This window comes from Acanthaster planci, linkage group LG01 (assembly GCF_054643075.1).
Source record: "Acanthaster planci isolate LZ-2023a linkage group LG01, COTS_SCS, whole genome shotgun sequence".
In the NCBI taxonomy this organism is placed as follows: Eukaryota; Metazoa; Echinodermata; class Asteroidea; order Valvatida; family Acanthasteridae; genus Acanthaster; species Acanthaster planci.
In genome coordinates, this window is record NC_141777.1 from 25,739,142 (window position 1) to 25,755,774 (window position 16,633).

General features: G+C 42.8%; 1 protein-coding gene across 2 annotated transcripts in view; it reads left to right on the forward strand.

Moving 5' to 3' along the window:
- ino80 (INO80 complex ATPase subunit) overlaps positions 1-16,633 on the forward strand; it is a 213,158-nt gene that overhangs the window by 101,044 nt on the left and 95,481 nt on the right. For both annotated transcript variants that reach the window (XM_087141547.1, XM_087141554.1), the window contains one exon: positions 16,188-16,419. In XM_087141547.1, the coding sequence (XP_086997673.1) occupies positions 16,188-16,378 (191 nt within the window). In that variant the 3' untranslated portion in view covers positions 16,379-16,419. The remainder of the gene's footprint in view (positions 1-16,187; positions 16,420-16,633) is intronic.

Consider the following 16,633-nt stretch of genomic DNA (forward strand, 5'->3'; position numbering starts at 1 on the left):
CCTAACTGTGCTGCATCACAGTGGTATTGTTTAATGGAAAGTCCCAATACCCTATGTGAGTCCTTTTCTAAATAGACCAGTGCTGGTGTACATGTACCCCTGTACCCTTCTAAAGCAACCACAGCTCTTCCACCCTCTCTGTAGATTTCTCTGTTCCTCGGTCAAATAAGTTCACCCAAATGGAAACTAGGGCAGACCCATCAACACCCTCCTCCCTCCAACACACTTCCCATCATACATCACACCCCCATGCAGTTACAACACACGATGTTCTGTGGGGAGACACTGTATGCAGTATAGAGCCAGGAGTCTGGTGCGCATGCAATGGCCTGGCTCCATGAATGACCTTATTTGGAAAACAGTCCGCCCATGTAGGTGCCGGTATATATGCATGTACATGTGTATGTACACAGTTAGGTAGAATGATCCTTTGGATAGTGCATCAGCTTGAGCACCAGGGAGGCAGAAGTGACTTCCACTGTTTCAGAAGCCCAACTATAGACTCAAAATGTTACTGTGCTTCCACTTTTCTCCCATGTCATTTACTTGCTACTACTTTTTCTTCTCAAAAGCCTGGAAGTTGGTGTGGTCTCAATTTAACATTTTAAATTTCCAAATTAATCTTGAAAAATTAAAGATTTCTCATGTCTCATATTTTTCATTCTGAGATAATTTCAGAATGTTAATAACAAAAATTAATTAAAAATTTGAAATTAAATGTTTAATTTTTTTTTCTTTAAATGAAGGAGATTTTGGGCTGAAGCAGTGATCCAAATTCACAATAAGAGCAACGATTTTACCATCATGGGCAAATGAAGGTTTTATATTACAAATCATGTTTATGTATTTTTATTCATTAAACTGTTGCATATCTTCATTAAACCTAGCAAATGGCATATCAAAAAGGAATTTTTGTCTTTTTCTAATTTCCCTATTAAAATGCATATGAGCAGTTTGACATATGAGAAGTAGTGACATACAACGTACTGCAGTGTGCTCATGTTATGGAGGAAAAAGTGATGGGTAAAATAGTGGTGTGTGCATGTGGACTGAACAAGAGTGAATTCTCAGTCTGTCTGCCGGCATTGCTAGGCGGCTGTTTCTTCAGCAAATTCCTCGGTGTCCATGCACGTCCCTACGTCAACAGCCGAGAGGGAAGACAGCCCGCTAATTGAGGGCCAATTGTGTTGGATTTCAACGGAATCACCTAAGGTCTCAAAAGAGCGTGTTAATAGACAGCGCGGAAAAGGAATGGAAAAAAGTCTTATCCAGTGCTTTTCAAACGTTGGGAAATTTTGTTAAAGTATCAGCAACGCAGCGTGGAATTTTGTTGGTTGTTTTAACAAAAATCATTCTCGAAAATATAATTTATTACCGATGGACCAAGATAAGGGGTTTTCAGTTTGATTTCTGTGAAGGGAATTGTAATTTCATGCAGTTTGTGTATACAGTGTTAAGGCTTGCTCTTTGGTTTCCATGGTTACTTGCTTGACTGCTTCAAGTTCAAGTGCTACAGTGAAAGGAATTCTCTGTCTGAATCACTTATTGTTTGCCCATAAGATAAAGTTGATGCTGTTGCATTACCAGTCTACTGTTTGAAGATAGGCATATTCCCTTCCCTCAAAAGAGAAAGCACGCAGTTTCTTCTTAATTATTGTAAACCTTTCAAATTTTCTGAGTCACATTGTCTTCGTTGTTGTGCCTGGGCTCCCTGTCTTATCACCCCCCCTCTGAGATTACTTGTCCCCCTTCCCGCCCTCAGGAATGATGTCATCGCACTGCACGCGTGTGGCGTGACCCGTGTTTGAAGAGCTGAAGCACCTCCCTCAGCTCATCTGAGAAGGAGGTGACACTCACGCCCCGTGCTGACCTGGTCCCCTGTCCAACGAGTGCTAATTGAATGGACAGTGTTTGTTTTGGGTCGACCGATGGTACCAGTAGGGAAGAAATGGAATGCTTGTTTCACCAGGTCTTGCGTTGTGTCCATGGCAACTCTCAAGATTAATCCTGTATATGGGCAGTTTGTGGTGTCATGCGTTTTCACACCTTGAACTCATGATTGGTGGTTGCATCTTTAAACTACAAAGAAACTAGCCACAAATTTGTCACCACATGGCAACAAACTGATCATTATGGCACTGCCCAGCATCAAACAGAAGTTCCTGGACTTCGTATTAGGAAATAACTTTGTGTAAGTTGCTGTAATGTAAAAGCTGTGCTGCCTTGCATTCAAAACTACTCCCTACTGATTATTAAACTTGACAATTTTGAAGAAAAAGTCCTTTTTCCAACCTAACCCTCAGTCACCCAGTTCCCTTTTTTTTTCTCCCGAGTTGAATTCAGAAACTGTATTCGAAGATGCCTGAAGTGAGTGTCTGTATTGGAACAATGCCAGCACTGTTGTGGTGCCCTCGGCCGTCTTGAATATATCGGTACTGCTTGGCCCAAATACATGACTCTGGAGTAGTTTTTCCTCATTTTTTCCCTCCCCCCTCCCCTTTTTATATCGTCATCTTGTAAAGTAGTGAGTCACCAACTGGCGGGGACAGACAATGAATAATTCCACACGTTACCGTGTTGTAACGGATTATTGAACCTGGGGGGGGGGAGGAGGGGGGAATGTACTGCAGTGCCATCTTCAGCAATATGTCGGGATATGTTTCTTCGGAATGGATTTGCCAGGGCACGGCCCCGGGTGCTTCCTTTTGCATTTGAATGACAATCAAGGTTTCTGCTTGTGGGATTGGGTGCACTGACTTTTTTATCCTTTGTTACCGCTGAGATTTTGCAGTTTTCACTGACTGCAGGATTATTTTTCCAAAATGTATTTTGGGGCATTATATTGTAGCCTGGTGTGAACACAGCTATGCATAAAATGTCAGTAAAATGCCAAGAAAAAACCTCTTTCAATCCTAACCTCAAAACAGGTTGTTTGTTCCACAGATATTGAAGGAACTGAAGGATGAAGATAAACATTGATAAGATGATGCATTTGATGTTGAACTGCAAACGTATTCTCAATTGCCACAAAAACACAGTTGATGAAGCAATCAGAAACAAAAATCCAAACAGACATCTTCAGTTTCTCCTCCCCCCCCCCGGAGACCACAATCCAACTTAGCAACCTGCAGTCTGTATTGTGCAGAGTTATATAAATAGCTACATAGCAAATAATCTCTCATTTTGTTCCTTTCAACATTATGACATTTGTGCACATGCTTTGTGTTCAATTTCATACCTCAGAGTAAGCCAACATTTGTTGGGGAGAATGTTGGAATTAATCCTGCCATCGATGCAGTCACTCTGTGCTTGTCGGTGATACTTGCTTCATGGCATGACACGCATCACGATAATGCCCAACGCACGAGTCGCACACATTCATGCTCATTCACAAAGAAGATTCCAGAGATGTGCACCGTTACCATGGTAATGGTTAAGCCAATTATGCCCCAGAGTAATCATGTGGACCAACAGACTGACAGTCTCATCAGGTTGTTTCAGTGATTCTCCCCCCCCCTGTTAAATTTGCCCACCCCTCTCCACTCAAGCAGCTCGTTTTTTTTTTTTAATTGAACTTACACGGGAACTTTGTATGTTGCCTTTTCTTTCATTGTGTGGCAGTTCCTCTTAGTTGCGTCTTCTCAGTTTTGGGAAAAGTGCTTTTGGGGGAAGAATGTGCCTTTTTGTTCCATTTTGTCATCACCGCAACATTTCCTAGTTTAAATACTTAAACTCTGGGACTTTTTAAAAATTGTGTAGGCCTATAGGAAAGCACAGTTGCTCAATTTTGATATCATTTATTTGATAAGTTATACTATTATTCACAAGTTTGCTCATACACTCATTGAAAATTCTTCAAAAGCATTATTTCACTGAGAGCAATAAATGGAAATGTTGGTCACCTTGTATAATTCCACCTCTGAGTATACACATCAGTTCATGTATCCTGTCCTCTTTCTAAGGCCATGCATAATTCAAGAGGTCTAATCACCATAATGGACAGGTGCTGGCCGGCATAGGCCGGACCTGCAGGTTGTTCAACCTTGACCCTCCCCCCAGCTGGTTCTGAAATTCATGAATAATTCACAGGGTAATCGTTTAAGGGGAGCAGATGTTCTTGTCCAAATTAAAAGCAGGAAAAAGTTGAGCCAGATGAACCAAACAAATTTATCAATCAGGAAGCACAAAAGAGGTGGGCAGATTCCTTTTGCGTCTGTCTGTCTTTTTTTGGATGGGACACAGCAACATCCTGCTTCAAAAGTGTCATGAGATGGATCCTGTGTCGATAGTGGAAGTCATATTTGTCAGATTTGACAAGAGGTTCCATACACTGCCAAACCTTCATGGTTGACATCCTGTTGGCATTACCCCTCCCCTAACCTCCATCACCCAAACCCCCCCATCCCTCAACTGACCGAGGCTCCTCAGCTTTGCCTCATCTAAGATGGGATTCTGTCAAGAGGAGTTTACAGAAGGGACCCCTCAACCGTTTTCCCAAGACCAGAAGCCAGTCCATCCACCAATCATGATGTCATAAGATAGAGATGGAGGGGGGGTGGAGCTTGGCAAGCCGTTCCCATCCTTGACTCTGTGACAGCTGTGAGGAAGTGGCCCTGTACATTGCTGACATAGTTGGCATGCTTGCCGCTCTCTGCATTTTTCCCACCCTAACTAGTGCTGCTTGTAGCAGGCTGGGGCTGGCGAGCTAGCTAGGTGCTGGTTCTTCTGCGTGAGCCGTTGTGACTGCGCACAGTACTTTTGGTGTCCACAGTGGTCAGGCAGAACTGATCTACTGCGGTTGAAGCCTTTTCTGTAAAACCCATTCGGCACAGGGTGTGTTTTGTCTGTAAAATCCATTCATCATAGGGTATTGCACTCAGCCTGATGGACACAGGTGACCCATGACCCAGCACCTTTACTGGCAACTCTGTCAAATTATACTTGTGGATGGGCTATTTAAAACGAAGAATCTGGATGTATGATTTTTGCCCCATTTTGCAGCTGAGAAGCCATGCTATCATATTCTGTACTTTGGGATTACACAAAAACTGTATGTTTGTTTTAAATTTGAGAGTTTACACCCAGCAGTACTATATTGCTATTTCTGCTGAAACTCAATGGTTTATGGCTGTTTTGATCCCCACTCAAGAGTCAACTCTAACCAAGAACCAAGCATAAAGTTACCACTAAAAGACCAAGTTTCGGAAGGCTGCGGGATTCCTGCAGTGTAACATTTATGAGAAGTTCCAGATCAAACCACCTTGCACGGTCTAAATGTGTATTTTTTTTAGGGTCAGTCTTAAAGAAGAATGTCTTTTTCTGAATGAGAGAGGGAAATTGTTTCTGGAGCATTTGCTTTTCAACTTGAATGTCTGTGCAGCAGTGTTGGAATCCAGGGCTGATGCTGGGACGTAGTCCACTGTCTCCTTAAACATGGTGTTTTGTAACACAATGTCAACAGATAGTTTGTCCAACAAACCTTCTCATGAATAAAGTGGAAACTAACATACACAGAAATGAATTGAAACTGCAACTGAAAACGAGTTATGAAAGAGCTTTTGACTTTAAGAATTTCGCAAGCATTGTAAATGTACAAGTAGGTTCTATTTTTCTTGAGGGCCTTTGAGGGATCTTTACAGCCCAAAGAGTTTTGATGAAATGGAGATTGATTACAAAAATAAAAACTGGCGGAAAATAAGAAGTAGAAATGTGTCGCAGGGTTTTAAAGTTTTGTATGATTTCCTGTACTCTGAAAGTAGCATAGCCATTGCAGACGAGATGGCTATGAAGTTCAATTTCCTCAGCAGTTTATGATTAGCTTTAGAATTCACCTGTTTGTGTCTATTCATACTACACAACCTTTGAGCTGCAATTAGCGAATGACATTACCTATAGATAATAAAGACCAACATTTGGAGGGGTTGAAGGCAATGGATTAGCATGCAGTCAATAAAGCAGAGGCATGGCAGTACTTCATGTCTGCTTCCTGTCCCACCTCAACCCCTATCCCACTGCCACCCCTGGCCCGACCCCAGCCGTTGGGGTCTGCAGTCTTCAGGACAGTTCGCGACCAAAACCAGAGCAAGCGCTTGTGTTAGTGAAAGCCAAGTATAGGGCTTGACCCTGTCTCGCATCCAGTGCTGTGGAGTCCACTCGAAATTGTCCCAAGCCACACAGTTAATAAGGAAACAAAGTCCAACTGCTTCAGAAATGCAGTCTCACCCCAAAACACCAACCTCGGCTACCCCCTGCGGAAATTGTTTTTTGAAGAAAAAAAAAAGATCCCTCTTGACAAGACCATCTAACAAGGGAATACAGGCATATCCTGCAGTCGGAAGCAATCATTTAGCCAATGCTTCCGGGAATTTCCACTCTGCTAAATGGGCCAGCAACTATTCTTTGTTTCTGTGGAAATTGTTCAACGTAACACCTGATGTACATGTACAGCATGCCTGGACAGTTTCAGGTGGGAAAAATTGCCTTTCAAATTTGACAAAGGGATTCACCCCCCCCCCAGACATTAATAAAACAAAGCCCGTACATAGTTGTCAGTCTGCTTCATATCCTGTAGTCTCCTTTTCAACTAAAAAAAAAGAATAAACCATTGATATGGTTGTTATTCATTCACGCAGTGTCTTGTTACAGCACAGAAAAGTCCTCATAAGCATGCACTGACAAGGAGAGGTACGGTGAATTGAATTGGTGTTGAGATGATCCCTGGCTCAGAGTTAGGCAGATTCTGAGGCGCACGCTATCGAGACAGGCACACACGTTGAGCCTGAGTTCCACTAGAGCGAGGAAATGAGTGCCGCAGATACACCGTTGTAAATTACCAGCTGTCAGTATGGGTGACTGACACTGCCGATTTCATTGATAAACCCGGTACTGTGGTACTGTTGTTAGGCAGCTTGCTGTACAAGGCTGCCAATGTGTTAGTAGACATTCTGGCCATGTGTGTGCCATGTAATTGCTGAAACACCTGAGACCTATGCTGTGTACCTACAACAAGCTTAACAGTTACAAAAGCGAGCAGTGTCTTTGAAGTTGGTAGCTAGTATTACACTGGTTGTAAGGGGTGGCATCATTTGTGTTAAAATCTGTTGTAAGCTGGCCTTTGAGGATGTTAAATTAGGCATGAAGTATCCATAGGGGCCACCCTGTTGCTTCTATTGAGAATTTAGTGGAATTCCTGTCCCTTGTTTCAGGTTTGAATGAGGTGCATCCGTAAAAAGGAATGCCCGAACAAATGTTGAGGTACATGTATTATAAGAGGGAATGTCCAATCTGGAATGTTTTGTGTAAATGAGAAACTTCAGATTTTTATTTGGAGGTAGTGGAGATTAGAGTGTGGGACTGTTGAAAAGAGGAAGACCAAAGTCGTTGGCAGCGGACGAGGAACGATCTGGAATGGTTTGCAGTCACGGTTTGTGTCTGCTTTGTGTTTACCATGGCAACAGCTTCCAGTATGGGGGAGAGGCACAGGTCAGTGCATTGAGTGCAGTGTAGACAGACAAGCCAGTGATATGAGGAGGTCCGGGCTGCGTGGTGAATCAGCAAATTGCTTGGGGGGGGGGAATGCTTGTAAACATGATAAAAGCATATGAATTTGCATCTCATAACTGTTACCACTTCCCTGAAACGTAAATTGATTTAACTCAAGCTTCTGTAGGAGTGACTTTGGGGATGTATGTTAAATTTGGTTCTATATGTCTGGGAGTTTAACTTAAGGCAGTTTCACACATTTAAAAAAAAAAATCGGGCATTGTTAATAGGTCATGCATGCCTCAGGCATTACACCAGACCGAAAGTCCTTCCCTCTCTGGGGGTCGTGGGAAAAAATCTCCTGATGTGTTTGGCAAGGTTTAACAGGTTGACTGCTAAGCAGTATTAAGTGTGGGCTTACTGCCCTGCTACTGTAGCTCAGAGATTAGCCTTTCATTGTCATCTGCGTGCCCACCTGAAAGTTAGGACCATTTGAGTCACCCCTGGTATTGTTGACGACTGGGGATAGGCATCGTGGGAAGACATTGCTGGAGCCAATCTGTGTAACCCGACAAACATTGAGATCCAGTGTTTGTTATGATGTAGTGGGGTGGGGGGGGTTTGGAGGGAGGGAGAAGGCACTGAATTACCCGAGCCCTCATAGTCAGAGAAGGGAACTGTGATTGGATGAGAATGTTTTGACCTTTATAATGCCATTGTCTGCTTGTCACAGAGGCAGTCAGTATCATAATACTGTATGTAAAGATCAACAAAGCAATGATGAATAGACTTCACATCGATAGTTAAAATTTGCCCTGTGATGGTGTGTAAGTGTGTACTGGGGGTGTAGGCTAAAATTAAGGAACTGAAAATTTGGAGACCAAACAAGAAAAGCAGAGACCTAGAGAGTTGTTTCAGTATTTCTAAATAGGGATTGGGGCGTTGTAACATAATTTGAAATGATGTGTTTTATTGTTTTCACATTTTTGCATATTTTCGCATCATTGCCCTCCCTCATAACTCAGGCATGCAACTTTTCCTTGGACCAGCTGATATCCTCATTTTTCACTTCCCACTTTCATGTCATTGAAATTGAAAGTCTTGTAATGATTGGAGTTTCCTTGTTTTCTGTCCAAGTCCAAGTTGTGTGCCTGATAATTTATTTTGCCCATTGTACCTTCCTCGGTCCTGCAAATTCTTTCACCTAGTGGATGTTGTAGGAAGTTTAACAGAGTTTGGAGGTTTCCAATGTTGACAACAGTGACCTTGTCATGAGCATTAAATGAGGTCTTGCCAGAAATGTGATTACAGCTGGAAATTCTTATTGGGTGGCAATAAGCACATCCAGGAACTGAGTGGTTACCCAACCAACAGACCGGCAGTTTATCCCAAAACTGATTTCATTCAGTTTTCAGGGTTACCCAACCAACAGACCGGCAGTTTATCCCAAAACTGATTTCATTCAGTTTTCAGATCAGATCTGTGATGGACAGTAAGCAAATTTTACAATGGTGGTTGGCCTGTCGATGACCAGATTATACAGCCTTGGCAACGTGATGTGTGTTCATGTGCATTCACGTGTTTAACCAATATGCAGATCCCCAGTGAAGCTTTTCAGTGAAGAACATCGTTGTGCAGAGGCCAAAAAAACAAAACAAAATTGGCTTTTTTGACCGCTGGCTGTCAGCCATAATTAGCTGGGAAGTACGCATCATAATAGATAATGTTCCCATTCACTCACGCGGGTGGTGGATATCTACACTTTCACAGCCCTCGATGCGTTGGACTTGATCGAAGACAGCTCCCTTAGCATGAAAGCATTCTCCGCATGCTCTCACGAGCGATGCAGGAGAAATTTAATTTGTGATGCATCCTTGCGTGTTATCAGATTCAGTTCTTTGCTCTCTCTCTCTCACACCCAACCTTCCCCCCCTCCCCCCAACTCCTCTTCCTCTCATTTTCTACTCGAACTCTTCGCTCCCCTCTCAAGCAGCCCCTCCCGCTGGTCCCCATTACACTTATCAATATTTCGCCAGATCCAGGGGCCGGGATGACACAAATAATTAACATCAGGGGCTCCCGCTCCATTCCACTGGCAGGGCTCCTTCAAGATGTAACCCAACGTCTCGAGTAATGCACGGGCAAGCAATAATTCTTGGTCAAAATTAGTTTTTCACTTTGTTGTATGCGCGCGGCAGCGCTGCAATTAACCTAAAAAGCATGTTCAAGCCTTTCCAGAAAGGCTTGATCGTCTGTTTTGGAAAATTTTCTCTGTAATGTGGTTGGAGCATCTGGTCATAAATTGGAGTTTTAGCTTAGCTTTTTTTTTGTTTTCATTTTTAACAAACCAGTATGCAAAAGTTCAGAGACTTAATATCTCATAGGAGTAAGGCATTAATCAGCTTAAAAAAAAGGTCCAAGTACAAGTTTTGTAGTTGTCACCTGTCTCTGTCAGCACATTTACGGGTGTAGTTAGCAGTGCATAATTGTAGATGAGATGTCTTCACTTGGCTGTCTGTTCAGGGATGTGCGTGGATATTAATCCAATTTGCCAGATCATATCACAGGTGCTGTGTCATGCATATAGTTTTCATAATTTTTCTGAGGGTGCCAAAAATTAATGAGCATCTCTGAGCCCACTGGTAGGATGGGAAGTCTGTGAAGAACATGGAGCATAACTGAAACATTCTTGTTTATTTTGAATGTAAACAACTGTTGCGTTATTTTGTGTACATTTTTATAAAAGAAAAGCAATATGAGTCAGACTAATTTCAAGGGCTGTCTTTTTCCCCTCCTGTAGGAATTTCAGTGAAATTTCTTCAGTTTTATTTAAGTGCAAATAATGTTAAGTATTCCAAACAGAGCAGTACTTAAATTTTCATATACGAGGAAGTGCTCTTGAAAGACCTAAAACTGCCTAATACCTAAAAACTGATGCATTAGTGTGTTTCCTGGACTGTCCAAATAACAGCTGTGGGAACTGGCAGACCGGGTCATTCCCAACAGTCAGTCAACAGGCTTGACCAGGGCCCGAGAGACCTTAGGAAAAGATTAAGATTTAACGGTAGAGTGGTTTGTCACAGTTTAGCCTGTATAAATTGGACCCTTGCATTAGGGAGATATGGGGCGAGAGACAGAGAAGAGATATATAATGATAGGACCCAGGAGGATGACTGGATAGCTGGGGGGGGGGTTCGGAACATAGCCTCTGCTGGCAGCAAGGAGTGCACCTTGGAGAGGAAGGCATGTGCGCAGGCCCCAGAGAGAGGCAAGTCAGCACTGCTTGCAGGGGCCAATAAGCCTTTTGCGAGTTAACTTTGACCCAAATCTTGTACACTGAGTTCTTTAAATTCACATGAACATAACAACTTGAATTGTCCTTACTAAAACCACTGCTGCTATACATCGTGATTCGGGGCAAGCTTTTTTTTAGTTACATAAGAGACGACTTGCAACAATACACTGTTCTCAATGGATAAGAAGGGCACAACGGAACCAGTCCATTCCAGAAATGGTGGTCGCTATGCAAAAGCTTGCCCCAAATCATGAGGTATAGCAACAGTGTCTTTAGTCTGGAGAATTCAAATTGTTATGTTTATGTGCAGTCAGATAACTCAGTGCACCAGATTTTATTCAAATTTAACTCGCAAAAGGCTTATTTGCTGGAGGTGCCAGCAGCCTAGCTGGCGGATAAACCATACAGAAGTAATGCTGCTAATCCAGTGTAGTGGAGAGGAATACAAAATGTAACAAAGGGAGATAATGAGTCAGTTAAGATTCCAAAATGGGCTAGAGATTGAGAACTCATTGGGAGTAGTCCTTTTTTGCGGTTTGTTGTTCTAGTTGGAGAGGATATCTTCATACATGTATATACAGGCAGGTGGAATACCAGCTAAGATACTAAGTAAAATGTTGTTTACCTGTCTTAACATTGATATGAAGCCTGAATGAGTACAAGAACTGTGGTGTAGGAATTTATTTAGGTTTCATTCTCATCTTGTAAAGAACCTGGCCAACTTCTATTTACCATGTACCATATTTGAACATACTCTACATGTATGTACATGTATAAACAGTGATTGAAGATTAATTTTGAATTTACATTTCTGACAATACCTTTGTCCAAGAATCGTTTTCTCCAGAAGACTCATTCACTCGAAAATGACTGAATAATAAGAGATCTGGGTTAACAGCAGACAGATGAATGGTGACTCTGTCCGTCCACATGATGATTGCGGTTGATTGTGTCTGTTGTATCCAAGGGGAAGTGGTTCCCCGTGACATGAATTAATGAGATAACTCGCTAGAAAAAATCTCCGGGGGGATCCAGACTGGACTTTCATGCGTCCTCCAGGCATTTTGCTCTCCCCCCCCCCTTCGTCATCTCCTCTCTCTTCTGTCTCACCGTTTTTCTGCTCCATGGGTACAGTTCTACATTGTAGCTGCACGCATACACTGCAGGTTTCCAAAGGCCCGACCGCCAACACCAGCTGATGACGTCTTTGGCTAATAATGAGTATCAGGTCTGCCCAGCTGAGGCGGACTGTGTAGAGGTTCTCCTCCAAAAGCCGTTGGAATGAGAAACTATTAATATTGGCAGGAGGACCTCGGGTCATAAACGGCATTTTCACCCGTGATCAGAGTGACTCTGTCTGGTGGATCAGTGGTAGCTCCTTTTTACACTTTGCAGTTGTGTAACAGCCAGGGAAATTGTTTCTGTAGCTCAAAAGAATCAAAAGTGGAGCCTCCTTTTCAGTCTTTGACTCAGGGATTGGGCCACTTTTACAATTTGGGGACAGCTGGTGAAAAGACTGGAGTGTAGATCTGTTTTTGTTTTCAACCAAACTGAGGTTTAGGCACTCCGACCCTCCCCCAGCATGCAAGTTGGGGCATTGACTTCATATGATGAACCTCAAAGAGTACTTGTAAACATTTCCCCTAGAATTGAGTCTCAGCTTTGCTTTTTTGTGAAGGGGCTCCATGCCTGTGTCAAAAGGATGCGATTGAGCAAGTTAGTACATTAACTAAAAAATACACAGAATGGGACAGAGCTTCTTAACAGTCCATCATAAGTCCCTGTAAATCCATCACAAGTCCATCACAAGTCCCTGTAAATCCATCACAAGTCCATCACAAGTCAGTTTGTCTTAAGCCAGTTCACAAGCTATTCAAAAGACTAACAAAAGCAATCTTTTGGCATTGTTCACCCTGTTACTTATAACTGGCCTTGTGAAAGGACTTAAAACTGGCCTTGTGAAGGGACTTAAAACTGGCCTTGTGTAGGGAATTGTAACTGGCCTTGTGTAGGGAATTGTAACTGGCCCTGTGAAAGGACTTGTACATGTAACTGGACTTGTGAAGGGACTTGTAACTGGCCTTGTGTAGGGACTTGTAACTGGCCTTGTGTAGGGACTTGTAACTGGCCTTGTGAAAAGACTTGTACGTGTAACTGGACTTGTGAAGGGACTTTTTACTGGCCATGTGAAAGGACTTGTAACTGGTCTTGTGAAGTGACTTGTAACTGGCCTTGTGAAGTGACTTGTAACTGGCCTTGTGTAGGGACTTGTAACTGGCCTTGTGTAGGGACTTGTAACTGGCCTTGTGTAGGGACTTGTAACTGGCCTTGTGAAAGGACTTGTACATGTAACTGGACTTGTGAAGGGACTTGTTACTGGCCTTGTGAAGGGACTTGTAACTGGCCTTGTGTAGGGACTTGTAACTGGCCTTGTGTAGGGACTTGTAACTGGCCTTGTGAAAAGACTTGTACATGTAACTGGACTTGTGAAGGGACTTTTTACTGGCCATGTGAAAGGACTTGTAACTGGTCTTGTGAAGTGACTTGTAACTGGCCTTGTGAAGTGACTTGTAACTGGCCTTGTGTAGGGACTTGTAACTGGCCTTGTGTAGGGACTTGTAACTGGCCTTGTGTAGGGACTTGTAACTGGCCTTGTGAAAGGACTTGTACATGTAACTGGACTTGTGAAGGGACTTGTTACTGGCCTTGTGAAGGGACTTGTAACTCGTCTTGTGAAGTGACTTGTGAGGGATTCGATTCCAACACTGTTTCATAATTTCAATTACAGACCAAGAAAAAGGGCCACATAGACTGAAATGACAGCAACAATACCAAACACTTTTAATGCATATATATTTGGTTGGATATTCAAACTGGATATTTTACAGTCTTAATAATGAGAGATACAGTGTTCAGATAGAGCCAGAGAAAGATCAGCGAGGGAAAATTAAAGTCAACAACTTGTCATCTCTTACACATTGGATTAGCTGCAGTGCTCTTAAGTGTGTTTCGAAAAAGTGAATTAACTCCCATTGGTGTGAGACCTGTGAGCCAATTGTCTCCCCTCGTCGACCCCCTCCCCTTTTCCCCCCTCTAGGTGGACCATCCAGTTTCTCACGTGGATATAAGGCATCCCTTACAATAACATTACACCCGATTAGCAGCGTTAAGCCCTTGACTAAAGATAGCAAGCCCAGTGAATCAGGCAGGGCCGCCGTTGTGGTTTTTGTGGTCTCTCTGAAAGACTGCCATGCCTATTGCCTCGGTCAGACCGAGTGTGTGCATTCCGTTGCGTATGTTTCCATCTATTACCTCCGCATCCCCCCCCCATACCTGTAGGCTGTTTGCTTTTTTGGGGGGGGGAAGGGAAGATGCTGTTTTAACATCTTTGGGGCTTGAATAACATGGATGTTGCAACACCCTCTGATCGTTAAGCCCCCCTTACCCTATTCCTGGGGGGAGGGGTTGACAGAAAATTGACAAGACGAAAGTGACAAGAAGATTTATCTCTTTTTTCATTTTTGTTGTCTCATTTTCGAGATTCCTTTAAATGCGACACCCAAATCCCCCAAAACCGTTTTCTGGCTTCCACATAATCCGGTCTAATCAAATGAAAGGACGACTTAACAGGTTATTTAATAATCACAGAATTGTTGTGTTCTTTAAGGTGCAAGTTGATGTGATTTTTTAATAATCATGCACCAGCACTTGGTCGGGAAGAGTTGCCCAATTACAAATCCTGTGGTTCGGTTAAATGGAAAAACAGCATATATAATGAAACTGAAACAAACAAGATACAACGGAGCTATAGAAAGTGACCAGTCGCGGCATTGGAATTAGGAGAAATCACAACAGCGTCCCCAAGGGCCAAAAGGAGCGAAAATTGGGGGGGGGGGAATAATGACAGATGAATCTTCAGTCCATTTCATTTCCCTTTGTTCTTAAACTAAAGGGTGTAAGAAGCCCCAAAATGTAGCCTCAACCCTCGCAAAGGCCATAAAAGGCAACAAAAATCCCAACTTTTTAGCCCCCCAAAATGTCCCCCCCCCCAGAAAATTTGGTCTTGGATCCGCCCTTGTGCAACCCAAACTAAACAGTCATAAAAGGGCCTGCATATGGCATGGACCCCCATCTAAAGTACAAGGCGATAAAAATCGATCGGGTGGGGTGAATGATAATTGAATTATGGCAAGCTTAAGTGAAGGGGGGGTCCCTATGCATTGCTGCGTGGCCACTCTTAATAATTTATGCTGCACAAAGTCGGGTTCATGCGTACTTGTTTGGGCAGATTTTGCCAACCTAGTTTGGTTTTTTTTTTAGGGAGGAACACTGTTTTCAAAATATGACCAGTTCCCATATTTTCTTTGGTCTGTTTTGGAATACCTGGTCATTGCATATACCGGTACTTGATAAACAAATTTTGCCCTGGGGTAGAAATGCTGAAGTTACTCGGAAATGTGTCAGGGTCATGTATAGAACATTTTAAGACTCGGGGTGCACAATGCGAATAGAAACTAAAGTCACAGGTGTAGCGCAGAGCAGATGTCAAAATGGGGAAGGGAAGTGGGACTTGTAAAGTCAAATGTGTGTCCACTTGATGTGAGGAGTTGTTTTGATGCCAGTCTCATGACTTGATGGCTGTCATTCCCCAAAACATCGCATAAAATATCTGAGATTGCTTTCCTTCAAGGAGAGGTCATAAGACAAAAGTTGTTTTTTTTTAAGTTTGGGCTTGGATCCGCCGTCCTTCCGGTATCAGAACTGAAAAAAAAAATAAAATTTTTATTTTGAGAAGTCTCAGATCCGCCAACCAGCAATTAACCACAATAAATGTTTTAAGAAGATTTTTTTTCCGCTCTGCTGTCCAACCAACAGGGAAGTCCCTGATTTAAATTTTGTGAGCCTTGGTTCTAAGCGGCTAGAGCAGGGTACATCTCTTTTGGGGGTATTCTTCCCTCTGACTTGAGGACCCTTCTTTGGTTTTTCTTGAGACCATAGAAAATACTTTTTTTGTTTTTGTTTTTTCTGTCCTCTAAAATTTGTCCTAAAAAAAGTCTGAGCAGCAACTTATAAAGAAATGCGCACCTAACTGAGAAAGATTTCATCAAAAATTTGTTTTGCATTCCATTCTTGCTTTTACTGCCCAGAGCCTAGAAATGTAGACAAGATGAAATGTACTTTGTACTTTTACACCAAAGACCACAGTTGTAGAGCTATTAAAAAAAAACAGAAAAAAAAAATTGTTTTGCCACAACTTCTGCAGTTTCACCATGGTTTCCTGAAATTGTCAACACCCCCATACTTACATGTATGTGTGAGATTTTAATGACAAAATATTGAAGCCGCAGCTGTTAAGTGTTTTTAAGACTTACGGCCTTGCCTCATTATATATCTTTTTCTTTGTGCATAGAAAAGAGCAACAGTGCGCTGGCAATGCCTGGAGACACAGTCGGGACAACAGTCTCCCCACACCGGAATTCAAACCCCAGTCCCAGCCCGGTACCCTCCCAGGACCCTCAGGATGTCAAGGCCCCCACTGGCCCTTCACCGGTTCCCTCAACTTCGAGTTCAGTGTCCTCGCACCAGTCTCCAAGACGATGAGAAGATCAATGATCAACGAGACTAGTAAAAAAAAAAGAAAGGTGAGTTCCACATACGCGTATTTGTATTGTGGCATTGTTAAGATCGTAATTGAACCTCTTACCGGGACATAGCTCTTACCTCGTGTCCTGATAGCTGTAATTGTAAGCCTTGGATGACCGTAATGGAGAGATTAGCATGGTTCCGTTTATACGGTAACGGTGGGAATGCACCAGATTTGTCGTTTATTTGCAACTGGAAATTATCCCTGCCTTA